Genomic DNA, 25,404 nt, shown 5'->3' on the forward strand with positions numbered 1-25,404 from the left:
CCCAGCGTGCGGGGCCGGGGTGGGGCCCGCACCGCGTGCACCATCCGGGGACAGGGGGCGAGCGGGGCGCCGGGGGTGCCGGAGGGCGGAGGGTTGAGCCCGGCGGTGCCGGAGGGCGGCGGGGTGGCCCCGGGGGTGCAGGAGCAGGGCGGCTTCACTCGCGGCGTGCAGGAGGCGGGGCTGGGGGCGCTGCCCCGCGGCCAGGAGCTGGTGGCCGGCGGCGGGGAACCGAGGGGCGGCGGGGGGCCGGGCCGGTGGCACTGGGTGCCGCTGGGTGAGCGGACGAGCCTGCAGGAGTGGGGCGAGCGGCCCGGGCCCGTGACCGCCCTCGGCAGCCCCAAGCCGGGCGCGGAGCCGCGGCGGCCCCGGGAGCGGGGGGCGGCGCGGGCGCGGCGGCGGGCGCGGGGCGCGGAGGAGGCGGCGGCGGGCGGCAGCCCCGGGGCACGGCGGGCGCGGGGCGCGGTGCGGGGGGTGCAGGAGCACGGCCCCAAGGTCCGGCAGGAGCAGGGCCTGGCCCGGCGGGCGCAGCAGGAGCGCGGCGGGGGGCGACGGGACACGGCGAGCCCCCCGGCCCGCGCCCGCTGGTGGGTGCGGCGGGGCCGGCAGGAGGAGGGAGAGGCCCGGGGCGGAGTGCAGGAGGAGGGCGAGCTCTACCCGGGGGAGCAGGAGCACCCCGGCGGCAACCCCGGCACCCGGACCCCGGCACACCGCCTGAGCCGCAGGAGGTCCGCCCGGGTGTGAGGCCGCAGCCCGTGCCCGCTGCCCGCTGCCCCGGGGGTGATCCCAGCCGCGTCCCGGACGTCCCCGGCGTCGATCGTCGCACCCCGCCCCGGCAGGTGTGCGGGCTCGTCTCGCCTGGCATGCCGCCTGTCTGGAGTGCCGCCGTGCCCGTCCTCGCCCTCCGGTGACGCTGCAGACTCGGCGCAGGATGCGGTGGCAGTGGCGGTGAGCGCACAGGTAAGGAACAAGCCGCGACCCCGTGGTTGGGGGTGCTGCGAGGGGTAGGGGCGTTCAGGGCTTGGCGCTGTGCTGCTGCCCGGTTGACAGCTGAGTGTGCCGGTGTGTTGGCACCGTGCCCCGCAGCACTGCGAGCTGCGGTGCTTCCCTCGTGCCCAAGCACTGCGGGACTGCTCAGCAGGCCCGACCTCCTGCTCCAGCTGCCAGGGCAGAGCAGGCAGCAGGGTCTGCTGTGAGTGGGTGCCTGGTGCCCTTGAACTCTCCTAAACCACAGCGGAAGCTGGGGGAAGGTTTTTTTTTTTTTCCTGGAGAAAAGGCAGCTTTGCTCTTCCTCTTCCCTGGGCTCGTGGGAGCTGTGGCACTGAACAGAGGATCCTTGTCCTCCGGGGCCAGCCCCGTGCCTCGGGGTGTTGTACTGCGGCCGAAACCCCGGGCAAGCAGTGAGGTGTCAGGAGCCTCTGACCTCTGGCCCAGCATGCAGCATCGTGGTTGTGTCCAGCCGTGCTGTGGCAATTTTTCTCTGAACAGTCCAGGACTGCTTGGTACTTTGGTCTTTGTTGTTTTGCTTTTTTAAATAAAAGTTTTAAGTTAAACTTGGTAAGGTGGTGCTGACAGTCCAGACAAGGATCCCACCATGCCGGGCAAATCCTGCTCAGCTTCTCAGAGCATGATTAGACCCCTTGCCCACTCTGAAGCAGCAGCTGGGAAGGAGGTTTGGAGGTGGCCAGAGGAGCCCAGGCAGGGACAGTGTCTCTGGCAGCAGTTCTGGGGCTGGGCTGTCTGGGCAGGACAGGCTGGGGCAGAGCCTGGCGCTGGCACTTCCCCACACCCTCAGCTCCCTGGGGCCGCTTGCTGCAGCGGATACACCAGGGTGTCCCAGTGCTGCTGGGCTCCAGCACCGGCTCAACACCTTGCAAAGGGTGTCCCTCTTGCCAGGTGCTGTGGGCTCTGGAGGTTGTGCATTCCCCCCTCTTACTCAGCCGTTCATTGAGCTGGCTCAGGGAAAAGCTTTCAAGAAAATTTTTGGGCTATGGGCTTTGCAAAAGTCTCCTAAAAACAGGACCTGCCTTGTGAAGTGTCTTTGAGCAGGCCTGTGATACCGGGCACCTCTTTAGGGAGAGGGCCTAGGACAGACCCTGGGTGCTGCACACCCATCCTCAGCTGCAGCCCTGCTCCCACTGCCAGCCCTGAGCCCACAGGTGCCGCAGGGAGTGGGGAGTAGAAGCAGCTTCCGCATCCCCTGCCGGGCCGCGCCGAGGCCTGGGGGTGCAGGGTGGGAGCTGTGCAACCTGTTACCAACCCCTGGAGCTACCGGAGCCTCCTTAGCCAGGTATTTGTTGGAGCAGGGTGGGGTGTAGTGGGTATGGCTGGGGGGGCTAGCAATGCCTTCCTCCTCCTCAGGCAGCTGCCAGCCTGTTGTCCCACTGTGACTCAGCCTCCCCGGGGCAAGGGGGGGCCTCCTCATAAGCAGAGGAGCAACCCCCAGAGGACCAGGAACTACTGTGAGTTTGTAGCCGAGCCCTGTCCTAACCAACTGCAGGCTAGACTCGACACCGTGCCTCAGTTTCCCCCCAAGAAGTCCCATCCTGTCCATGCAGCCACCTGGGTTTTGACTTCAGTTGTGTCCATGAGGGATGATAGCTGTCAGGGGCAAAGCATCCTGGGGGCATTGCCCACTTGTATGGGCTTTGGGGGACAGGAGGAGGCTCTGCTTCATACACAGACCATGCCAAGATAGGAAGACTTAGGAGAAAGTCTTGTTCCATCCCTTTGCTGAGCAGCCCTGGGGGAGGGCCACTGCTCCCACTGCAGCCTGGCTAATTAGGGTGCTGTCAGTTAGTGCTAATGACTGGCAAATACTGAATGCTCTGGCTAGGAAGCTGTGCTGCTCTGGTGTTGGGGAACTGCCAGGATTGAGCTTTCATTCCCCCCTTCCAGCTCTAGGGGTCCCAGCTCACCTGCTCCCAGCCCGAAAGGAAGATGCTGCTGTGTGGATGTGGCTTTGTGCCAGTCTGGCCTGAGACCTGACAAACTCACCTTGTGCCAGCTGCAGCCTGACCCAAGGACACATCCTGTGCTGGGGTGGAGATGGGGGTACTGCTGGCAGCACCCCGGGGTGGAGGGGCAGGTTGGGCCAGGGCTCAGGGTGCATCCTGGTGCCTCCCTTGCCTGGCAGGACTGAGGCAAAGCTCTCCTGGGGGGCAGGTCCACAAAGGCTCTTCAGCTGCCTTGGCAGAGCGGGTCGTGACTCTGGATGCAGAGACACTTCCCATACCTTAACCCCCAGGAAGTCTTGGAGTGTCTGGGGTGGACAGATGGGGGTGCAAGGCAGGGATGCCCATTCTGATGCCCATTCTCAAAGTTCTCCCACTTTGCCCCAGGGGGACCCCGTGACTGGTGTCGCCTGAGCCCGAACGTTTTGCTGCCTCTCACACTGCCCAGTTCTCTGTGACACGGGCTGGCACTGCTAAGGGATCCCCCTGTGCTGTCCTGTGGCCCAGGTGAGATCAGTGTGGGGGACTGGCAGGCACAAACCAGCCTTGCATCGGGGCAGGGTGACAGGGTCCCTACAGTGAGTGACACCAGGGCTCAGTGATGCCAAGCCTGCTGCCCTCTCCCCTCCACAATGAGGGTGCCAGGGACTGTTGCTTTGCATGTTTGTCCCCCAAAACACTGCACTGTGACCCTGCCTTGTGGGAGAGCTTGGGGCTGAGGCAAGGATCAGTTAAGGGGTCAGCAATTGCTGCCCATGCCGGCGAGCTGGGGGGTGCAAGAGAAACTAAGCCCGCCCCAGCTCGACCTGCGGAGCGGATTTAGCAGAGGAAAGAGGCTTAGGGAGGGGATTGGGGCTGTGCCGGGATGGGGGGGGCTCCCACGTGCCTGTGTCTTTCCTTCCCACACATCCACTGCTGCAGGCAGGGGCTGAGAGCAAGCAGGGGATGCTCTGTGCTGGGGGACAGGGCCAGGCCATGGGACCAGGCTCTGGGAGCCCAGAGATGGCAGCAAGGAGGAACCTGGCACCTCGGCCTCCCCGGCCCCCCCTGCCACAGGGGTCAGCAGCCCTCCGTGCTGGCCCCCCGAGACCTCCTGCTTGCTCCATCCAGCCAACCAAGCAGCATCAGGTGCCTGCACCGAGGGAGGTAAAGCACCCGCTGATATGGGGGTACGCGGGGTGACACAGCCCAGTGAGGGGCTCGGGATGGTCCCCGGGGAGCTGGCTGGCAGCAGCATCCCTCAGGTAGGCAGGATGCCGGCGGCAGCCCTGCCTCTGGTGGGAGCGGGGTGTGTTTGTACGCGTGGATATGTGTGTGTGTCTGCACACCTGCGCCGTGGCAGCCGGGCTAGGGAGTGTGTCGCCACAATCTGGGGCCGCCCTCGGGGCCCTGCCAGGGCTGAACAAGCCAGCCCGGGGTGACGGTGCGGCTGCCCTGCTGCCGCCGCAGTCAATGAGATCACTTCCAGGCGACACAGCTGCCAGGAAGGCGGCAGGAAGGTGGCAGGCGGGCTGTGACAGTGAGCGGGGTGATGTGATGGAGGTGAGTGAGGGAGCCTATCCCCCTCTGGGAGCTTGTTTTGGGGAGCCGCCACTTTTTGGGACCCTCGGTGCGGGGTGGTGGGCATAGGGGATGCTGTGGCACTGGTCCCAGGAATGTGGGGCCAAGTGTGGTGTCCCGAAGGGCTGAAGAACTCCAGTGTCTCCACAGAGGGGAGGGACACCTTGTGTTCGGTGTTGCTGTCACACCCTGGAGGGTAGAAGACAGTGCACCCGATCCAGTGGTTATCATTGTGGTGGGACCCCCCTCAGGGTGGGAATTACAGGGAGGTGAATCAAGGCTGGCAGGGCACAATGCCATTTGTCCCCTTGTACGGTACCTAATCATTTTGGTGTCAGTTAAGCCTGGGCAAGCCGGGACGCCGACGAGTGGAGGGGGTGTGACCTAAATCCATGCCCAGGGCTGTGGGGACAAGGGCTGTCCCTGCTCATCCCGCACAGCATCGCCTTCCCTGGGCAGGCTGGTGAGGGTTTTGGGGTGGCGCAGGGCGGCTGTCCCGGGCGGGAAGGTGGCATAGCACGTGCATCAGTCACCGTGCCGCGGCGTGCCAGCGCGGTGACGCCGGCGGGCCGTGCGCGGGGGCGGCTCGCTGCTCCCACGCCGCAGGCCCGGCCCGCCTCGGCTCCGCGGCTGAGCTCACCTCCGTGGTATGGCAGGAGGAGCCGCCAAGGGGCTGCTCCCGCCCGGCCCCTCAGCCAGGGCAGATCCCCCCGGGATTGCGGGTGTTTGTTTCTCTGGAGCAGAGAGAGGGGAAGGAGGGGGGCAGGACGCGCTCTTGCCCCCTGCCTTGGCACGTTGACAGCCTGGTGTCACTCCTTTGGCTACACCGGGTTCTCAGGGCTCTGTGGGGGAACAGTGATGGATCCTGGGGGTCAGATTCATGGGGCATCATTCCCTGTGGCGCTGGCGTGAGGAGCAAACTGGTCCCTGGGGACTCTGTTGTGCCCCAAAGCACAGGCAGGTTACAGGGGGTCTTTGAGGGGCCTGCAGCCCCTCACTCCCCCCACCCCTCGATTTCAACCTGCTTGCGGTTCTGGTCCGGAGGCTGCGGGAGGGACTGTGGCTGGGCAGCGCTGGGGTACAGGCCGGGCGGGAGCTCCGGGGGGCTCCCCATCCAGGGAGGTGGCTTCCTGCTGGGGGCTGTGCCAGCTGCGGCAGCGCCTGGCAGAGGTCGAGGAGACCCCCAGCCCCCTCCGAGGGGGTGGGGGGAGAGGATTGATCCTGGCGTGGCCTTCGGACCCCCATCCCAGCGGCACCCCCCGGGGCCTGGCTGCTGTGCCAGCCCTGCCGTGCTTGCGCCAGCGCTGCCGGTCGCTGCGGAGCAGCCATCTTCCCGGTGCATCCCATCCCCCTCTGCCTGCGCAGGGAAGCGGGCGGGATGCTGGGGATACTGCCAGCGCCAGAGCCCCCCCGTCCCTCTGCAGGTGCTTCCCTACCCATCCTGCCTGCTGTAGAGCCCCGGCTGCTTGACGATGGTCCCCCCTCATCCTCCTCCTCCGCCTGCCTGCCTGGTGCACCGTGCCGGGGTGCGGGGAGAAGGGGGCTGCGAGCGCGGCGCGGGCGGCGATGCCACCACCTCTGCACTCAGGAGCCGGAGCAGGGACAGAAGGTGGGCGGTTGGGCTGCTGCGCCGGGAGGAACACAGTGGTATCAGGCTGGGATTGGGCTGAGGGCAAGCGCTCAAAGGGCTGCCTCCCTTTTCCCATTTCGTCTGCATCCCTCCATCCATCCTCCACCCCCCCAACCCCCACCATTGCCGTCGCGGTCACCTTCACCCTCTCGCTGTTTTCCGGAACTGCAGCAACTTTCTGCCATGTGATCCCAAACCCGGCTCCAGCCCTCGCCGCCCCCAAGCAGACGCGGGCGTCTCCGCAGAGCCCCCCACTCGCCGCTGCGCCGCAGCTGCCGCCTCAGCCATGGGCGAGAGATGCGACTACCAGCGCTTGAGCAGCGCCGAGGAGGAGGAGGAAGTGCACGGCCCCCTGCCCCACAGCTTCTCGGACAGCACCGGGCAGCGGGCCCTGCGGCTGGGCAGCAGGCGCCCCACGCCGCCCCCACGGCAGGACATCGCCCCGGGCATGCCGTGCCGGCGGGTCAGTGGGGGGGAATCGGTAGAGGGGAGCAGCGGGGGCACCTGGCTGAGCTTGATGGCCCCAGGATGGGCATGGTTTGGCAGCTGACAGGGGGTCCCTGCATGGCATCTCCCCTCTGGAATGTGCTGTACCCCGCAGCATCCGGGGCAGCATGACACCCCCCCTTGCTCAGCTGTGCTCGCATCCTGACCCACAGGAGGGGGGCTGCCTGCTGCTTCTTGCTGGGGAAACTAAGACATGGGGGAATGGTGTGAGGTAGTGAGGCTCAGCTAAGCCTGGCACAGCTCGTGGAGGGCGGGGGGCGCACGGTGCCCAGCACAGGATGCCGTCCCTCAGCTGCAGCGCTGCAACCAGACGGTGGCCCTGCAGGCTGCCATCCCCGCAGTGGAGCGTCTCCGGGGGATGTCAGGCTTTGCATGGATATGGGGAATGTGTAGGTGCAGGGGGCTTGAGGTGTAGGACAGGTATTGCGGTGTCATTCGGGATAGATGTGATGGGTGGGAGGACTGACCCCCCACGTGCCAGCTCGCACGGGTGTGTGCGGTGCCAGGCGAGCACGGAGGCGACGAACGTGCCACATCGGGGGTGGGCACCGTGGGCGCGCAGGGGGCCGGCGGCTCCAGGTGCGCGGCGGGCGGAGGCGGGAGCGGGACGGTGCCGGCGGCGGTGCCGCGGTGTTTGCGCACGTGCGGCCGGGCAGGGCGGCGGCCGGGGCTGCGCGGAGGGGGACGTGCGTGGGGGGCGGCTGCGGTTGTGCAGGTGGCGAGAGGCACGCGGGGGGATTGCTCCTGTGTGGTCCTGCACCGTGCATGAGCCTGGGTGCACGTAGGGAGGGCGCATCCCTGGCGCTGCAGGGATGGGTGTGCGTGGCAGGGCCGTGCAGGGCACCGAGGGCCGAGCAGCACCTGTGCGGTGGGTCTAGGGGATTTGTGACTTCCTCAGCTCAGGGTGGGAGTTTGCTGGCAGGGTGCCTTGCCCCACTCAGAGTGGAGGTTGCAGGATCACTCTCTGTACGTGCGGCTCTATCACAGAGAGGGAAGTTGAGGCACGGAACCTCCCCTGGCATGGTGGGCAAAGGTGGGTTCCCCATTCAATTTTGGGAACGTGTACTCCCGATGTGAGCACTGAACTGGGCAGCCTCACCTGGGATTTGAGGGGGCAGGAGGCAGTACACTCGGTGCCAGTCCCGGTGGGTGCCATTTCTGCGTGATGAGGGTGATGCTCTGTCAAGGCAGGACACCCCCCCCACCCCCGGTGTCCCCCGAGCTGGGACGGGGGAAGCTGGCGCGTGGCAGAGGTTGGTGCCGAGGGCACTGTGCCCAGTTGTCCCCAGTCAATGGGCTTGTTGTGCCCGGTGCTTCTGCTGCTGGGTGCCAGCTGGGATCCCAGTAGCAGTGGAAGCCCCAGTGGAGACTCCTCCTGGGGATGCACTTAATTCCCTCTCAGCTGCCCCCGTGGAACAGTAATGGCCGCGGTTTGGGGGCCCAGTCAGGCGGGGGCTGTGGCAAGAGGTTGCTGTGGGTCCTTCCTCTCTCACGCTGTGGCTGCCGGCGTGGCCAGCTGTTCTCCCTCGGGAGCCCGGGGCGGACAGCACTGCTGGGCTTGGGTGCCAGCCCCGCCAGGGAAGGGGAGCGAGCCCCGGGGTGCTGGTGGCGCCCCACGGCAGAGCCCCGTGGGGGCTGGCAGCTGGGCAGCGGATATGTTTGCCGAGCCAGAAACTCCCCCCGCAGTGCCCATCGCCCTGGCATAATGCCTGTGGCCTCGGTTGGGGAGCAGAGAGCCGGATGTCTCTTCTGCCTCCCTCCCTCCCTGCTTCCTAGGGGGGAAACTGAGGCCTGGGAGCGTTTCCCAAGGCCGGGGCGAGTTTCCATGGCAATGGGAGCGGGGGTCCGGGCTCCCAGCTGCCGGCAACCGCCGAACAAGGGAGAAAGCGGGACATTGATGGGAGCCCGGCCCCTTGGGCGCGCGTCCCAGCCCGGCTGAAAATAACCCTCCTGGGCAGCGCTGCGGGCAGGCGGCCGGGACCGAACCCCGCTGCCAGCGAGGGGTCCCCAGGAAGCGGCTCCAGCCAGGGGAGTGACCCCAGCCCTGCTGCCGCCACCCCCCGCCCCGGCCCCGTTGCGTTGGGGAAGGGGAGGGCCGGCCGGCCAGAGAATCGGGAGCCGGATGGAAGGAGGGGCAGAGCCACAGCCCGCGTCCGGCCGACGGACAGCCCGAACCCCCTGCCCGCTGCAGGGGGGGTCTGTGGGGCGGTCGAGCCCAGGGAACATCTCTGTAGCGCGAATGAAGGGACCGCGGGTGTCCCGGCTGCAGTGAGCGGGCTCCGCCGTGGGACGCCGGCACCGGGGAAGGGACATCAGCGGTGCCAGGGGCTGGCAGCCAGGCAGGATGCGACGCTTCCAGGCTTTGCACCGATCCTTCCCCTTCCTCACCCGCTTCCGCCTCTACCGAGTAAGTGCCGACCCTCGCCCCGTGCAGACCCTGCGCTGGCCGTCACCCGGCTCTGTCCCCGTCCCCTGCGGGCAGGGGAGCCGCAGCTCCCTTGGCCCCGTGTGGCCCTGCATGCCCCCGTGCGCCCCCGTGCCCAGCTGCTCGCCGCGCCCGCCGTATTTTTAGCCCAGTGCCGAGGGTTGTAATTGCGGTGACGCGGCCGAGGGAGCCGAGCACAGCGGGTGAAGACGCCAGGGGCCATGTCGTCTCGCAGGGTAGAGGAGAGGATGGAGGGGGCTGCCGCGCTGTGGAGCTGGGATGGCGGGTCCCAGCCTCCCAGCCGCTCTCAGCAGGAGGAGGCAGAGCCATAGCTCGTTGCAGAACGGTGGTGGTTAACGTGGGGAAGAGCCAGAACAACAGGCAGGGATGGGGAGTCGGAGGGGGAGGATGGGGCTCCAGCCCTTCCTCTCTGTGTCCTGGCACAGCTGGGGGCTGATGCCAGCAGCACTGGGGTGTCCTGTACTTCAGTGCTGGAGCAATGGGACCCTCCAGAGGCCAGATGTTCCTGTCTGCCCTCTCCCTGTGTCTGCCCAGTGAGGTGCCACCACCCGTAGCAGAGGAGACCCACTGTGAGTCTGTACTACAGCTCAGCCAAGTGTGCGGGCATGCCAGGGGGCCAAGGTGGCTGTCCCTGCTGGGGACAGCTGTCACCTCCCTGCTCAGCCCTTCCAGCTGAGCAGAGAGAATTGGGCAGGCACATCTGTCCTGAGCTTCTGCCTCCTCCTGTGTCCTTGGCACTCCTGACCAGGGGATAGCCTGTGCTGGAATGGAGGGATGGCCGGGTATTTCTGTGGGCAGGACAGGGCAGACTGGGGTGCCCTTCCTATCTCTGGGGGTCCTGCTGATTGGGGTGCCTGTCCTGGCCTCCCCTAGAGAGGTGGTGACAGGCTCAGGAGATGACTCCACTAGTATCCCTCAGAGCAGCACCCCAGCCTTGGTTCTGAGCTCCTCTGGGTGACTCCCCAGTGGGGATAGGGCAGAGGGGAGTGGAGCAGGGTGCCCCTAACCCGATATTGTGTCCCAGCAGAGGCTGAGCTGTAGCATGCAGGCGGAGGAGGGCACGGACTGGCTGCTGGAGCTGCTCACCGAGCTGCAGCTGCAGCAGTACTTCCTGCGCATCCGAGACGAGCTCAACGTCACACGCCTCTCCCACTTTGAGTACGTCAAAAATGAGGATCTGGAGAAGATTGGCATGGGACGCCCCGGTGTGTACATCCCCCCCAAACCTCTCCCCTTAGCCCTGGCTGCATGTGCAGCATCTTTTGGGAAGCCCACAGGAGCATATGGGGCTGCAGGGGACCCCTACCCCAACTGGCCTGTGACAGTCACTGTGTCCTGCAGGCCAGCGGCGGCTGTGGGAGGCAGTGAAGCGGAGGAAAGCCATGTGCAAGCGGAAATCCTGGATGAGCAAGGTAGGGATGGGAGAGGGACAGGTGTGGCAGAGAAACTGAGGCAGACAGGAAGATCTGGATGCCTCCCTGTACCCATTCAGGGTGCCTGGCTCCCCCACATCCCTGGAGGCTGACAGGGAAATGGGCAGCAGCTGCTGCCATCCATGCCCTGCCTGTGTGTGACCCTGCCAGTGTGCACCCCAGTCCCCCTCAGGCTCCTGGGTCACTTCCCATCCCAGCACTTGGAAAATTCATTCCCCTCGTGTTATTTGCCTCTTTGTCAGGAAACTTGTTTGCAGCAAGTGAGCCAGAGAGCCTTGCTCCAGACAGCTCTGTGGGCAGCAGTGGTGCCCAGGACAGCGAGGGGGCAAAGCCTTGTACCTGCAGGCTGGGGCACACTGTGACTGGGGACCTTGGGATGCTCACATATGCCCTGATACCATTCCACCCAAAGCTGGTACTGCTGGCACCCTATGGCACCTGGCACCCAGAAGTAGAGTTTGGCAGAGCCCAGTTTGCCAGCTGGGCACTGGGCCATGGCCTCTCCCCTGCGTGACTTGTCTGTGCTGGGACATGATGAGGATGGGCTTTTAATAGAAGGCTACTTCTATTAAAGAACAAATAGCAGAAATGCCACCTCCCACCGAAGACACATGCTGGGCCCAGCCCCCGCGCACCCTGCCTCAAGACTGGGATGGACCCTGTTCCATGGGGCACATCATCCATCCCAGCTGAGGGAGATGGAAGGAGGGCCCATCCTTTCGAAGTGGTGGTAGCCAGCACGCATTGCAAAGCCCACATCGCTGCAGGGATGTGTCACCATGCTCAGCCCAAGCTGGAGGTTTCCCTTGGCTTTGTGCCCAGGCACATTGTGTGGCCTCAGCCTGGTCAAGGAGTGCCCAGGGCTCTCTGGCTACCGGCCTGGTTTGCTGTGGCTGCTGGGGAACTGCTGCAGAACTGCTACAAGAGAAGCAAGCTCTTCCCTCCACGGGAACCTCCACACAAGCTCAGTGTGCCGGCAACAGGAGGAACAGAGCTCTCTCCCACAACCAGCCTTCTCTGGGTTATGGGTCCAGTTACGGGTCATCACTAGGTTCCAGTGTGTACAGCTGAGGCAAGGAGTTGTGCCAGAACTTCTCACTTACAGACCCAAGGGCTTGGGGTGTTTCCATGCCCACGTTTCACCCTCCTCCATGTCCCACAGGTGTTCAGTGGGAAGCGCCCAGAGTCGGAGCTGCCACCTCAGCCCCAGAGCACCTTCCGCAAGCCTCCCACACCACCACCCCCTGAAGCTGGGGGCCAGCACTCCCTGACCTGCCTCGTGCGGGAGCGGGACCTCTCAATCTTTGAGAAGCTGGGTGACGGCTCCTTCGGGGTCGTGCGGCGCGGCGAGTGGTGCACGCCTGCTGGCAAGACGGTGAGGGGCTGCTCTGGGGGGTGGGGAGCCAGGCAGCGGGACCACACACAGGGGAAGACACTTCAGAACTCATCCCTGCTTTGGCCATAGCTGAATGTGGCAGTGAAGTGCCTCAAGACAGATGTGCTGAGCCAGCCGGAGGCACTGGACGACTTCATCCGGGAGGTGAATGCCATGCACTCCCTGGACCACAGGAACCTCATCCGCCTGTATGGCGTGGTGCTCTCCCACCCCATGAAGATGGTGAGTGGGGGGGAATGGGGCCCACCCCAGTGACACCCCTATGGGGAGGAGGTCCCACATGATGGCATGAGCCAAGCCAGGCTGGGTCTGTACCCCAAGCCCTCTGCTGGCATTCCCAGTGGGGCATAAGAAGGATGGAAACCAGCCCAACCAGGGTGGCCTTGGACTTACCTGCTTGCTGTCCTCATCCCATGGTCCAGGTGACAGAGCTGGCCCCACTGGGCTCCCTCCTGGACCGCCTGCGGAAGAACCAGGGCCATTTCCTCATCTCCACCCTGTGCCAGTATGCCATCCAGGTGGCCAAGGGCATGGCCTACCTGGAGTCCAAGCGCTTCATCCACCGCGACCTGGCTGCCCGCAACATCCTGCTGGCCTCCAATGAGCTCGTCAAGATCGGGGACTTCGGTCTGATGCGGGCACTGCCCAAAAATGACGATCACTACGTGATGCAGGAGCATCGCAAGGTCCCCTTTGCCTGGTGAGCCCTGGGGAGGGGGAGACCTGGAGGGGCAGCACCCATGGCCTTCTAATGCTCATGTCTTTCCCCCTGTAGGTGTGCTCCTGAGAGCCTGAAGACACGCACCTTCTCCCACGCCAGTGACACCTGGATGTTCGGAGTGACCCTCTGGGAGATGTTCACCTATGGTCAGGAGCCTTGGATTGGCCTCAATGGCAGCCAGGTAGGTGTACAGCAGGGACCTCCCCCCTTGCCTCACCCTGCTGGTGCTGAGGGAGATCTGGGACACCCTGACAGCACACCCTGTCCAACAGATCCTGCACAAGATAGACAAGGAGGGTGAGCGGCTTCCAAGGCCTGAGGACTGTCCCCAGGACATCTACAATGTCATGTTGCAGTGCTGGGCACACAAGCCTGAGGACCGACCCACCTTCGTGGCCTTGCGAGACTTCTTGGTGGAGGTGGGTGAGCAGGGAGGGGGACAGGAGCCCGAACACCCTCTGCTGCCAGCTCTGCTCAAGCATGGATAGAGCTAAGAGTATTGCCAAGGTGGGAGGTGACATGGGGAGCTCAGGCCAGGCAGCCCTGCAGGCTGGGAGGTGCAGGGTGTTGACATGGTCACAGCAGGAAGCACCTGGTTTCTGCCTTGCCATCACACACCCCAGGGATGTGACAGTGAGGAGGGGCTAGTGGTGATGCTGTCTCTGATCTATTTTTGGGGCCTCCCTGCCCTCCTTGGGGCTGGGCCAGGCCTCAGAAGAGGATGGACATGAGGGGCTGCATCCCCTATTGTCATCCACTTCTCCCCCAGGCTCAGCCCACTGACATGAGAGCGCTGCAGGACTTTGAGGAACCAGACAAGCTGCACATCCAGATGAACGACATCATCACGGTCATTGAGGGCAGGTACTGCATGGGAGGGTGGCAGCTGTTGTAGGGGGGATGCACTGCCTGCCAGCCTGCATCGGGATAGGGAATGGGGACACTGTGAGCACTGGCAGAGCTGTGGGGAGCAGGGAGGGGAAGGGGTGGCTCTGTCTCCAGCACACCTGGCCGTGTACCCCACGGTGGGCAGAGCTGGTATGTTTGTGGCTCCCCAGGCAGCACAGCATCGTGGGGCTACCCTGGTGTGGGGGGCACAGCCACTGCTGTGCTGTGGGCTCCACACTGCCCACAGTTCTGCCCACACCACCCCTGCTGACTCACCCCACGCTGCCCGTGGGTTTGCCCAGGGAAACTGCACACCCCAGGGCCCCTCCCTGCAGATAGTGGTGGGGACCGTGCCACCAGCACCCGGACACTGCTACCGTCATCGGGCTGGGAGAGGCACCGTGGGGCTTGGTACCGTGCTGGCAGAACCCGCTGTGCTGTGGGCTCCTTGGTCCCTGCTGACCATACCAGGGCACAGCCACCCCTGCACCGCCCCAGGGACCTGGGACTGGAGTAGAGGGCCCTTTTGTCCCTGCATCCCCATCCCAGGATGTGCCTGTCACCTTCCAGCTGGGGGAGAGTGGGGACCTCCCAAAGGAGTTCGGTTCGCCCGCACTAGAGCCGGCCTCCCAACCCCGAGGGGAGGAGGAGGAGGGCTCTGTCCCCGTCCCTCCCTGTCCCCCGCCCCGGGCCGGCTCCCCGCGGTTTAGTCACAACCCGGGGTGATTCAGGCCGGGTTTGTGTGTCTGCAGGGACCGGCTGCTCCCGGTCCGCCGCCGCGGGGATGACTCCTGCCCAGGGTCTGGCGGTTTAATTGCAGGGAGGGAAGGGGAGGGGAAGCAGCGTCGGCGGAGGGAGGGAAGGAGCGGCGGAGGGCGGTGCGGCCGTGCCAGAGCGCCTACATCGTCCCTGCCGCCGCATCGCGGCCGGGCTGCGGGTCCGCGCCCCCCGCCCCACCGCCGGCCCCAGGTGAGCCGCGCAGGGAAGGGTAGGGCGGGAGAGGGGCCGGAGGTTGCCCGTCGGGCGGGAATTGCCGGGAGTGGAGTACAGCCGGGGCGCAGCTTCCCCTGCCTCAGTTTCCCCGAGGGACGCCGGTCCTTGGTGACCCCCGGTGGGTATGTTTTGGGGGTGCGGACTCAGGGCACACGCGATGGGCTCGAAGAAGCCCCACCGACTGCCGGTACTCCCGGAGGGAAGCCCCCTCCCCGTGCCTCAGTTTCCCCGGCGTTAGGCACCTCCACCGCGCTGCTTGTGGGGATGCTCGGGCAGAGGTGGCGGGGGAAGGGGGGCGGCCTCCTGCCGGGGGCTGCATCCGGCCCTGCCGAAGCCGCCCGGGGCACCGTAAACACCCCCCACCCCTTTTCAAGCCCCTGCCTGTCGTTCGGCGGGCGCCGGCTGTGCGTACGTGTGTGTGGGCAGGGGCAGGGACCTCCCTGAAAGCCCCCCGGGGACCCAGCCGCTCGTGGGAGGGGGCTGTCGAGGGGAGAGGAGCCAGGGCAGCACCGGAGCGGGTTTGTGCTGGGGGTCCGAGCTCGGCTCGGTGGGACCGAGGCTGGGAGCGGGGAGAGCGGAGGGATGGCCCGGCTGCAGCATCCTTTGGTCGGGATGTGGCAGCGAGGGGCGCAGGGAGGGCGGGTGGAGGGGAGCTCCCAGGGAGGGGAGCTGTTCCCCCAGCTCCCCCAGCCTGCCGCGGCGAGGGAGGATGCCCGATACCGGCTGGGCTCTGCCGGAGCTCTGCTGAGGGGTCCCCACGCTGAGTAAGGCAGCTGGCTGGCGGCAGCGGGAAGGTAAACAGGAAAAGGGCTGAGCTGGTGGCCGGGGGTGACTCACAGGTGACTCCAGGAAACTGTGGGGCCCGTGCCAGCCTCACCAGGCTGGCACCCACACTGCCACTGCCCCCTGCCCACAGCACACACCCTGCCCCATGGGGAGTGGAGGGCCCTGACAGGCAGGGGGGGTAGCTTTGGGTCAAAGCCCCCCCCCAATTTATTTGGCATGGTGCTGAGTGGGGTACAGCACTTGGGATGCCTTTCTCTGCCCCATCCCTTTTCCCCCCACCAGTCCCTCTGGGTTAGACAACCACCTCATTTCCCCCAGAAGTGGCTGTGTCCTGGGCAACTTCTTGGGACACATTGGGGACCAGTACCCGAGGGTGGCCTGGGCCACTCAGGTGGCTCCAGGAAGACAGACAGCCTAAGCCTGCCTTTTGCCCATCTCCCCCTGCCTGAACGAGCCAGCACAAGGCTCATTGATAATGTAGGAATGGAGAGCTGTGGGCTCCCCTACCCATATGGGGGGAGGAAGACCCCACAGTCCCCCATTTGGGCCCCCCATCAGACGCCAAGCATGTTCCCTGTGCCACCCTTTAGTACGTGGGGCACAGAGGGATTGGTGACAAAGAGCTTGGTGCAGGCATTGCCCCAAGGCTCCTGTGTAACTTGAGGCAGCAAGGAGGAGGAAGGGGCATATCTTTTGGGACACAAGCACAGAGCTTTGTTCCCCACTACTTGCATTCCCTGCACCTGGTGGCGCAGGGACCATGTGGGGTGGGAGCCAAAGTGTACTGCTGTGTAGGGTTGGGATCCTGGGCACCCAGGGTCCCTTCCCACTTGTGTCACCTCATGCCTTCATGCACTTGGACAGGTCATCTTCCCTCCTCCCCATCACTGGGGCAGGCGCGTCTCAACCTCCCATCCCCTCATCAGTAACGAGGTCCTTTTTATTCCTTAGGGCCGAGAATTACTGGTGGCGGGGTCAGAATAAACGGACCCTAAAAGTGGGCCAATTTCCCCGAAACACGGTGACCTCGGTGGCAGGGCTGTCGGCCCACGACATCAGCCAGCCACTTAAAAACAGCTTCATCCACACAGGCCATGGAGACACCAACCCGCAGCACTGCTGGGGGTTTCCCGATAAAATTGATGAGTAAGAAACTTTTTGTCTTCTCTGCATCCTCTGCCTGCTCCCTCCCTTCCCTGCTGCCCACTGGGCTCGGGAGCAAGACGCGGCTTGGCTACTGCCCCCCTTTTGCCCGTGAAGCATCTCTTTCTGCCCCCGCTGTGTTGGGAATGGTGCCTCTGGGTAGGGTCCCTGCAGCTGGACTAACTTCCTTGTCTCTTCCTACTAATGGGTTTAGGGGACATGGGGGGCTGCTGTGCTTGTGGCTGTCCCAGGGAGAAGACCTTTGTGGCTGTCCTGGGGCAGGGAGACATCAGTAAGCACCACCCCAGAGGTGGCCACATTACCCCAAAACACTTTTGGGGTGTCCCAGGGCTGCTAAATGTGCGTGGCTTGCAGCCTGTCCCCACGCTTCTAACAGCATGATTCTTTTTGAAAAGCAAAACATGAAAAAAATCCACTGAAATGATTTTTTTCTTCACCCTGCTCTATCAGAAGACTCCTGGCTGGACTGTGATGTGGGGAAGGGGGGCAGGGTGCTTGTGCTCCAGTGTCCCACATGCTCTCTGCCAGGTGGGATTGGCTGTGCGACAGTGAGCAGGAGCACCTTGGCAGGGAGCATGTGCGGGTCTCTCCCAGCACTGGGCTGGAGGGAGGTGGGAGGTCATTGTGGTGGGGGACAGGATAGGATTTCAAAAACTGGAAAGCTCCTAGTGGGTAGGGCCAGCTCCTGTGCTAGGCTCAGTCCATCCCCTGGGATACCCCGACTGCTGTTTGTTATCCCAGGCCTGGGACAGCTCTGCCGGTCCCCTCAGTCCCAGCCTGACCCCTGGGCAGCACCCCGTGTCACGGGCCGTCCCGGTGGTGGCCCTGGGAGGGCTGAACCGCGGCGCCGTGCACGCGGATCAGGCTCGTGCCCCGGCAGGCCTCCCCGCGCCCCACTGCGTGGGCACGGGCGCTGGGTATGTGCTGCCCGGGCTGCGAGAGAGAACGCACCGAGCTCGGCACACGCCCAGGCCTTGGGGCTGCGCCGGCTCCCGCCGGCTCCCTGGCTTGCGACGGCTCGCCCGGGCCTCCCAGCACCCCCCGGCACGCGGGACCGGGGCATCCTGCCCCGGGCACAGCATCGCCCTGGGGCTGGAGGGGTGTCCTGGGCACCACACACTGCACAAGTACCCTGCACGCAGTGCCCTGCTTGCAGCCCCCTGGGCACAGCGCAGGCAGCCATGGATGCACGTGGAGCTGGAGATGGGTAGGATGGCACTGGGATGGCACTGGGATGGCACCAGGCTCTGTGCCGTAGTGCTGGAAGCCTCTGGGGTGTGTTGCCCCAGCACTCACAGGTACTCGCCAGGTGTGGTTGTGTGGTGGAGGAGCTGTGGGGTGTCCCAAGGCACAAGCCTGGTGAGCGAGGGGTCCCACGTGGCCCCTGCTGACTCCCAGGCACTCTCCTCTCTCCCCACAGGCTGTACCTGGGAAATCCCTTGGACCCTCCTGATATTTTAGGTGTGGACCAAACTGCTGCCAGACCTACACAGCTTCCAGGGAGGGCTAAAAGTGAGTAGCTTTTCTTCTTCCTCCTGCCCATCAGCTGCACAAAGCCTCCATCCCTGTACCCTGCTGCCAGGGTGATGGGCTGGACCCTCTCCTTTCTGTCTCTGTGCTGGCACTTGCTTTTTGCAGAGCAGGGGGAGCTGGGGTGATGGGGCGTGTTGTCACCTGGCCATACACCACTGCCAGCAGCATGGGCAGCTGGTGGCTCTGCCTGGCTGGACTCTGCCCTGCTGCCCTTTGTCCGAGTCCCTTGTCCCCTCCTGGCCTCCCACAGCTGGGCTCCCCAGCGCAGGGGATCTCAGCGGAGCTGCCACGGGGAGGGAACTCAGATGCTGTGCGTATGACCCAATCCTCCTAAACCTACAGTTTTTCCTTGGGGGGGGCTTCCCACCAGCATCCTCCCCATGCCGCACCAGTGAAGGGGGACACAACAAAGCATGCACCCCTTTAACAAGCACCCTGGCTGCCGCTTCTGTGTTCACCCTTTGCTTCCCCTTCTCTTGGGTTCTGTCTTCTGCAGGGCAGCCTCCTCCGCGCCCACCTCAGCCTACCGTCCTGCTCACCAGTAAGTTGGGCTTCTTTGAGTGCTGCTCTCCCTTCTTCATGCCCTCTTTCTTTTCTCTTTTACCTGGGTGGCCTGGGGCAGGTGCCCTAGTATGCCTTGGGAGCAAAGAGGGCTGAAATTATGGGATGGTTTGGGGACTTGGAGATGTAGATGCCCCATCTTGCACCCTAGGGATGGGTGCTGGGACCCTCACCATCTCTCTTTGCCGCCTTCTAGAGCCTTGCTACGACCCGGTTAGTGAGGAGGAGGAGGGTCTGCCAGGGGGTCTCCGGAAGCTCTGCCTGAAGAAGCCAGGCACAGGGAAGGGCCTGCGACCAGTCAAGCCATCAGCACGAGTTCCAGGCACCAAGGTGGGCGAGCGACAACCCAGACGGCTGGCAAGTGAGGGGACAGCAAGCGGCGAGGTGACTCTCATTGACTTTGGGGAGGACGTTCCCCAGGGTAGCCCCTCTCCAGTGGGAGAGCTGACAGCCCTATCATTAGCTGAGCTGGCCATGGAGGCCTTCTCTTTGCTGGACAAGACCCCACCACAGAGCCCCACGCGGGCTCTACCTCGGCCTCTGCACCCCACGCCGGTGGTGGACTGGGATGCCCGGCCCTTGCCCCCACCGCCTGCCTATGATGACGTGGCACAGGATGAGGACGATATTGAAGTCTGCTCTATCACCAGCCCCCCGAGCCGGCGGGGAAAGACCAACTATGGCTTTGTGGATGAAGGTGAGCGGGGACCGGCACTGGAGGACAACCTCTTCCTGCCCCCCAAGGAGGCCAAGCAGCCCAGCATGACACAGACCACCGAGCTCTTCGAGGAGCTGCAGCAGGAGTGCATGAAGAGGCTCAACGTCCCTCTGGGACCGGCTGCACCAGCTGACGACAAGCCCCAGATCCCTCCCCGTGTCCCAATCCCGCCCCGGCCCCTTCGCCGCAATGAGCCTGGGCGCTGGTCAGGAGACCTCTCCCCAGCTTCGGGGGGCGAGGAGGACCGGCCGCCCCAGATCCCCCCGCGGGACCCGCTGTCCCGGCCCACTTCCCGGACACCCAGCCCTATGGCTCTGCAGGTGGGCTCCCCCCAGCAACGTGCTGCCCTCTGCTCCTGCCTCTCCACCTCACCAGGGAAGCCCATGCCCACCACACAGAGCTTCGCCCTCGACCCTAAGTACGCCACGCCCAAGGTCATCCAGGCGCAGGGCAAGGACTGCTCCAAGGGACCCTGCATCCTGCCCATCGTGAAGGATGGGCAGAAGGTCAGCAGCACTCACTACTACCTGCTGCCCGAGCGCCCGGCCTACCTGGACAAGTATGAGAAGTTTTTCAAGGAGGCTAAAAGCCCTGAGGAGGTGGCAGCGTCCCGCCAGGTCACCACAGCCACCGTCCGTCCCATGGTGCAGCAGCCACTGTCAGACTGCAAGGGCAACTTTTCTTCCAACAACAGCAACCCTGGGCCCAAGTGCCTGGTGAAAGCCTCCTGCAGCCTCCAGAAGATCGTGTACGACGGGCCGGATGTTTGCCGTCCTGCTGACAAGATCCGGCTGGTAAGTGTCAGCCCCCAGCATCCATTAGAAGTGGGCTTACATGGGCAAGAGCTTTGCCCACCCTGTGCCTCAGTTTCCACAAGTTCAATCCCAGGGGATTGGCTACAAGAAAGCCCCAGATGTTCAGAGGGACATAAATGTCACTGCAATGCCAAAATGGGAATTGAAGGCCCTGGGGAGGAGGAAGGTGGCTGCTGCTATGGTCCCCTTGGTCTCTCTAGGCTGGGGATATTGTGGCCCATGCAGACCCAGGGGAGATTTAAGATCCCAGAAATAAGCAGGCTCCCAGCTCCAGGCTGATAGTACTCCCTGAAGACAGAACCAGGGATGAGGGCAGCCCCAGTGGTCTCCTGTTTCAGTCACAGGCTTCTTGCTGCCCAGGGGTGGCAGCAGACAGTGACCACAAGCTCCCCCCCAGGTGCAGGACATGGTGCATGGTGTGACCACCGAGGAATGCCAGGCAGCCCTTCAGAGCCATGGCTGGAACGTCCAACGGGCTATCCAGTACCTGAAGGTACAGCACACCCCTGTTCCCTTGTCCCCGCTCCATCAAGAGTGGTGGCACCCCTGTCATCCCTCTGGCCATGCCCTGTCCCCTTGCAGGTGGAGCAGCTCTTCTGCCTGGGGCTGAAGTCCCGTGGTGAGTGCCAGCAGGTGCTGGAGAAGTTCAACTGGAACCTGGCACAGGCCAGCTCCCACCTCCTCGGTCCCTACAGCGCCACCCGCCAGAAGTAGGGACATCCATGTTTTTGGGGGGGCAGTTCTCTATGTCACACTGCTCTGGGCAGACTGGCACTATCACCCCTCCTGAGTTCATGTCCTGTCTTCTCCTTACAGGTGGTGACAGCAGGGACAGGGCGAGCTGTGTTGGATCCAGAGCAGGCATCTCGCCATGGGGCCAGTCCCACCACCTCCACCCATACAGCCTGCTGCAGGACTCTGGACTGAGCCCCCACTTGAGGGTGGAGCCACCCCAAAAGGGACCCTGCCTGGTGCCACAAACTTTCCAGGGTGCTTGTGCCCTGGCCTTGACAATGGGCTCCATCCCCTGGCCCCTTGTTGAATTGTTTTTGTAAAGAGAAATGTAATTTTAATATATATATTATGTATATATATAAAAATATTCTATGGAGAGGTTGAGGGTACCTATGGCCGTCTCCCAGGTTTATCCCTACCAGCACACAGGGACAGGCCACACATCCATGGGTGCTGGTTCCTCCCTGCAGGCAGCTGGGACTGTGACCCTTGGGATCCCCAAGGGTGGGATGTGGGATCCCCACAAGGCTGTGACTGTGGGATGAAGCTTGGGAAGGGATGCACAGACTCTGGGGATCCCCGGGAAGCTGTGTGACATGTGCACCTATAAAACCTCCTGCTGAGTTCTCCCAGGCTGCTTTAGGCTGCAAAGTTCTCCCCATCCACAGCTGCTGGGGTTAGTCACAGTATATCCCACCCCAGGCCCAACGCTGGAAGGCTGGGCATGGTTGTGCCTGCTCTGAGTGGGCAGTGTTTGCCTGCAGGGGAGCCCCTGCAGCCGAGCCCCCTTGCCCGGTGCCCCGCGGCTCTCACCTGACTCATGCCCGGGCAGGGAGCGGCGGGACCGGCGTCGCCCCCACCCACGTGTGGCTGTTGTGCAACCGCGTGCCTTTGCTGCAGCCGGAGCCGGGAGCAGGTGAGGGAGTGGAGGGGTGGCTCCTGTTGGGTCCCAGAGCCGGTGTCAGTGCTCACTCCCCTCTCCAAGTGGGTATCAGGGCCCCTTAGCTGGGTTTCCTGCAGTGCTGCCTTTTAGCAGCATCAGGAAGAGATCTTGGGATCAGGTGGAGGAGGATCTTGGTGCCCAAACCCGACAGGTCCATTGATAGTGGTGGTCCCTGTTCCCCAGGATACTCTGCTCCAGAGCTGGTGGCTCCAGAGGAGAGACCCTGCCATACATGGTGAGGAAGGGCTGCCTTGGCATGACCATGGATCAGATGGGACCTGGCCACATCCTGTGCACCCACAGCTCCCTCTGCTCTGGTCCCCTGGCCCTCCCTGAGCGTGGGGACAGGGAGCTGGTGCTGCTGTGGGCACAGTCACGCGTCGCTGCTTGGGACTCTGTGCTTCTCTGTTCCTGTGTGAGGTGCAGTCGCCATGGCAGGGTGTCAGTGAAGCGAGGAAGGCAAAACACCATCACTGACTTACTTCCTCTCCTTAAGTGATCCTGGAGATGCGTGAGACCTTGTGAAGAAGCAAACACATTTGCTGCAGTGGCCTCACTGGATCCATTCATGCAGCAAGGTCCATCCAGCCTCTGTCGCTGGTGGAAGGTGACCTGCAACCCAGGGCAATGCCTGGCCCCGCCACCTATGCAGGAACAAATCCCTCCCCCCACTCCATCCGGGTGTGTGTGGGCGTTTGCCACGATGTGCAGATAACGCCTGGGACCGGCACTGCCCAAGGGGGGGACAGGACAGGGTCAAGACGTGGGACCCCAAGGCATCAGCGCTAGCCTGCTCCTTCCTTCTTCCTCCTTGGTGACAAGCCAACCCCTGCCAGGGGTTATCGGCCATGCAGCCAAGTGTGGAGGGACCTGACAGCAACCCGGAGGGTGGATGGGGGTGCAGAGCCCAGGACCGACCCACCCCTCCCAGAGATGTTTGGGACCCCTGTCCCCACCTGCCGTCCCAGTGCCTCCAGGCCAAGTGACTTTGAACCCCCTGGGGTGGCTCCCCAGGGGTTGGGGACCCCATCCGTGGGCTGTCAACAGTGGGGTCGGCCTGGGAGGGACCTTAAAGCTTCCCATGGCAAAATGGGTGTGGCCCCCAGCATCAGTGGGTCTCCAGAATTGGGACGCTGCCACCTCAGCGCAGGCTGCGAGGACACGGAGACGTCAGTGCCCCAGGCAGGGCACGTGGTGTCCCTGTCCCCCCCACCTGGAGGAGTGCTCACCGGTGGAGTCACCCGTCACACGGTCCCTTGAGAGAGTGCGAGCTGCAGCCGCGTCGCCTTCCTCCCTGACACCGAAGAAGCACTATGGGGTGCCGGGGCCCGTGGCCGCTCTGGAGCTGGGTGCTCTGGGGGTTCTGGCTGCTGCCAGGTAAGTGCCAGGGTCCCTCGCATGCTGTCGGGCTGACCAGGTGGCTGATACCATGCGGGTGATGGGCTGCAAACAACCCTGCAAAGTCGAGCCGAGTGCCCGGCCGGGGTTTGCCCTCCGTCCGCGGGTGCCAAAGCTTTGTCACGGTCTCCAGCTGCAGCAGGGGAAGGTGGCGGGAATTGTGGAGGGAATTGTGAATTCCCTCACCCTCGGGGAAGGTCCCTGTCCTGTTCTTGGTGTTGGTCCTCCCGCAGAAGGGAGGAGGGGTGGGGGTGATGGCGACTCCGTGCTGGCTTTTTCCTCACCTGCCCTCACCTGCCTTCTGCACAAGCCGGGGAGATGAAGGGGCAACTCCTTGTCCCGACGCTGGACCCATGCGAGTCGGGCAGCATCTCCCATGTGGCCGAGAGCACCAGCACCAGCGCCGAGCTGCCTTCAGAGCCGGCCATGAGCCGGGAGCTCCCCGGAGCCGCAGCCGCACGGGCAGAGCTCCCCTCGCCCGCCGGCCCGACCGCCGCCCCCGCGGGCAGCCGGAGCTCAGGTAAGGCCGGCAGGCAGCTGGCCGCGGGCAGGTTCCTGCCTGCTGGGGCCGCGGCGGGGCTGATCCAGCTGGAGCTGCTCTGTCTCGCTCCACAGGCATCCTGGTGCCACCGGCAACAGAGAGAGGGCTGGTCCCAGCTGGGAGTAGTGGTGAGCAGGAGGGACCTCCCGGCCCGGCAGCTCTCTCTGGGGGTCCAGCAATGCAGGGCAGCCCCCAGGCAGGGTCAGGGGCTGGGCTCTCCTCTGCAGGTGCTGCCGGCCACCCAGCCAGCATCCCTCCAGCTCCCACCACCACTTGGCACACGCAGCCTCTGTCCTTCAAGACAACGGGGCACACAGTGGGTCTTGCCCTGGGTGCTGTCACCGTGGAGCAGATGCCAGTGACAGCATGGACCACAGAGCCATTGCTCCCCCAGCATGAGCACAGCACAGCGACAACATCCCCCAGCGTAAGCAGGAGCTCTGCTGAGCCACCTAGTACTGCCATGCTGCTGTCCCAGGAGGTCATACTGGGGCTGGATGAGGCCACCTCACCTTTGGCCACAGCTGCCAGCATCTCTCAGGACAGGGCCAGCCCCATGAAGATGGCAGCAGCTGCAGCCAGTCCCCCTGACACAGCTGCAGAAGGAGCCTTTTCTTCTACCACCACTGGCACCAGCAAGGCTGCAGAGCCAGGGACATGTGCCTTACCCAATGCTGGCCACAGTGCCTCACAGGACCCTCCTGGGCCCCCCACTCAGCTGCCTGCAGCCCTTTTGCCCCAGCTTCCTGGTGAGGCTGTGCTGGGCACAGGAGAGATGCTTCCCCCCAGCCACAGTGCAGCCCCGGGTACTGCTGGACATGGGCTGCCTGCAGACAATGCTGCCCACCAGCCCCAGGCCACCACACAAGCTGTGGGCACACTGGCCACAGTGATGGACATCACAGCTGGAGAGCACATCCCACCACTGGGAAGCACCACTACTGAGCTGGTGTCCATCAGGAATGAGGCCAGTACCAAAGCCACATCAGGCACTGCCATCCCAGAGACCGAGGACACACCAGGGGGGCTCAGCATGAGTCTGTCCCCCCATGCAGCTCTCAAAGACCCTGATGGTCCCTCTCCAAGGCCCTTTCCACACTCCATGGGGTCTCTGCTCCCTCAGTCCCTCTCAACAGGCCTTGGGACCACCACAGCAGAGGCAGCTGCAGGCAGATCTCCTTCAGCCACTCCCAGCATGGCCATGCCTTTGTACCTCACGGGCACCACTGGAGCAAAGCCAGACAGGGCCCCTCGAGCTGCTGCTGCTGCACCACCACCTTCCATCGCTGCGTTTGGCATCGGGACTGTGCCAGCTGCCCATCCATCCTCCTTTGTTAGCAACACTCCAAGTAGTGAAGCTGGGATGGGATCAGCATCACTGGCCAGTGGCAGTCCCACTACAATGCCAGGGGACACCGAAGCCACCCTGCCTGTGCCTGATGCACACCCCAGCCACAGCCAGCCAGGTCCTACAGCAGGCTCAACAATCCCTGGAAGTGGCATCACACCCAGATCTGCACTAACCCCAGTGCTCTGGACTGGGCCCCAAATTGTGGAAGCTCCAGGAACAGAGATGCCATCACTGAACACTGCACCAGGCACTGGCAGAGCTGTATCAGATACCCCTGGGGGGCCCAGGGCAGTCACTGTCCCCATGGCATCACAAGCAGACGTCTCCCCTCTCC

The 25,404-nt window shown here is 64.1% G+C and overlaps 1 protein-coding gene across 8 annotated transcripts; it reads left to right on the plus strand.

The window, feature by feature from the left end:
• Window positions 1–530: 530 nt before the first annotated feature.
• Window positions 531–21,219, plus strand: TNK2 (tyrosine kinase non receptor 2). Of its 8 annotated transcripts, XM_066556371.1 has the most exons (17): window positions 5,838–6,120; window positions 6,313–6,604; window positions 10,122–10,299; window positions 10,436–10,506; window positions 11,690–11,902; window positions 11,993–12,145; window positions 12,346–12,623; window positions 12,699–12,825; window positions 12,917–13,063; window positions 13,414–13,508; window positions 16,263–16,457; window positions 17,896–17,987; window positions 18,505–18,549; window positions 18,766–20,081; window positions 20,500–20,595; window positions 20,685–20,812; window positions 20,919–21,035. In XM_066556371.1, the coding sequence occupies exons 1-17, from the start codon at window positions 5,984–5,986 to the stop codon at window positions 20,923–20,925; spliced, it is 3,570 nt and encodes a 1,189-aa protein (XP_066412468.1). In that variant the 5' UTR covers window positions 5,838–5,983; the 3' UTR covers window positions 20,926–21,035. The 8 variants fall into 8 exon arrangements, with proteins under 8 accessions (XP_066412476.1, XP_066412475.1, XP_066412470.1 ...); XM_066556379.1 differs by lacking the exons at window positions 5,838–6,120; window positions 6,313–6,604 and adding an exon at window positions 531–957 and having other exon boundaries at window positions 10,119–10,299; XM_066556378.1 differs by lacking the exons at window positions 5,838–6,120; window positions 6,313–6,604 and adding an exon at window positions 531–957.
• The last annotated feature ends 4,185 nt before the right edge of the window (window positions 21,220–25,404 follow it).

The sequence above is a fragment of the Molothrus aeneus genome, chromosome 10 (genome assembly GCF_037042795.1).
Source record: "Molothrus aeneus isolate 106 chromosome 10, BPBGC_Maene_1.0, whole genome shotgun sequence".
In the NCBI taxonomy this organism is placed as follows: Eukaryota; Metazoa; Chordata; class Aves; order Passeriformes; family Icteridae; genus Molothrus; species Molothrus aeneus.

Excerpts from the sequence above, each read along its gene's own strand:
- TNK2 (XM_066556371.1), top strand. The coding sequence starts at position 5,984 with ATGGTCCCCCCTCATCCTCCTCCTCCGCCTGCCTGCCTGGTGCACCGT. Across the intron at positions 13,064-13,413 it reads TGCGAGACTTCTTGGTGGAG|GCTCAGCCCACTGACATGAG; the intron begins GTGGGTGAGCAG and ends CTTCTCCCCCAG. Across the intron at positions 13,509-16,262 it reads ATCACGGTCATTGAGGGCAG|GGCCGAGAATTACTGGTGGC; the intron begins GTACTGCATGGG and ends TTTATTCCTTAG.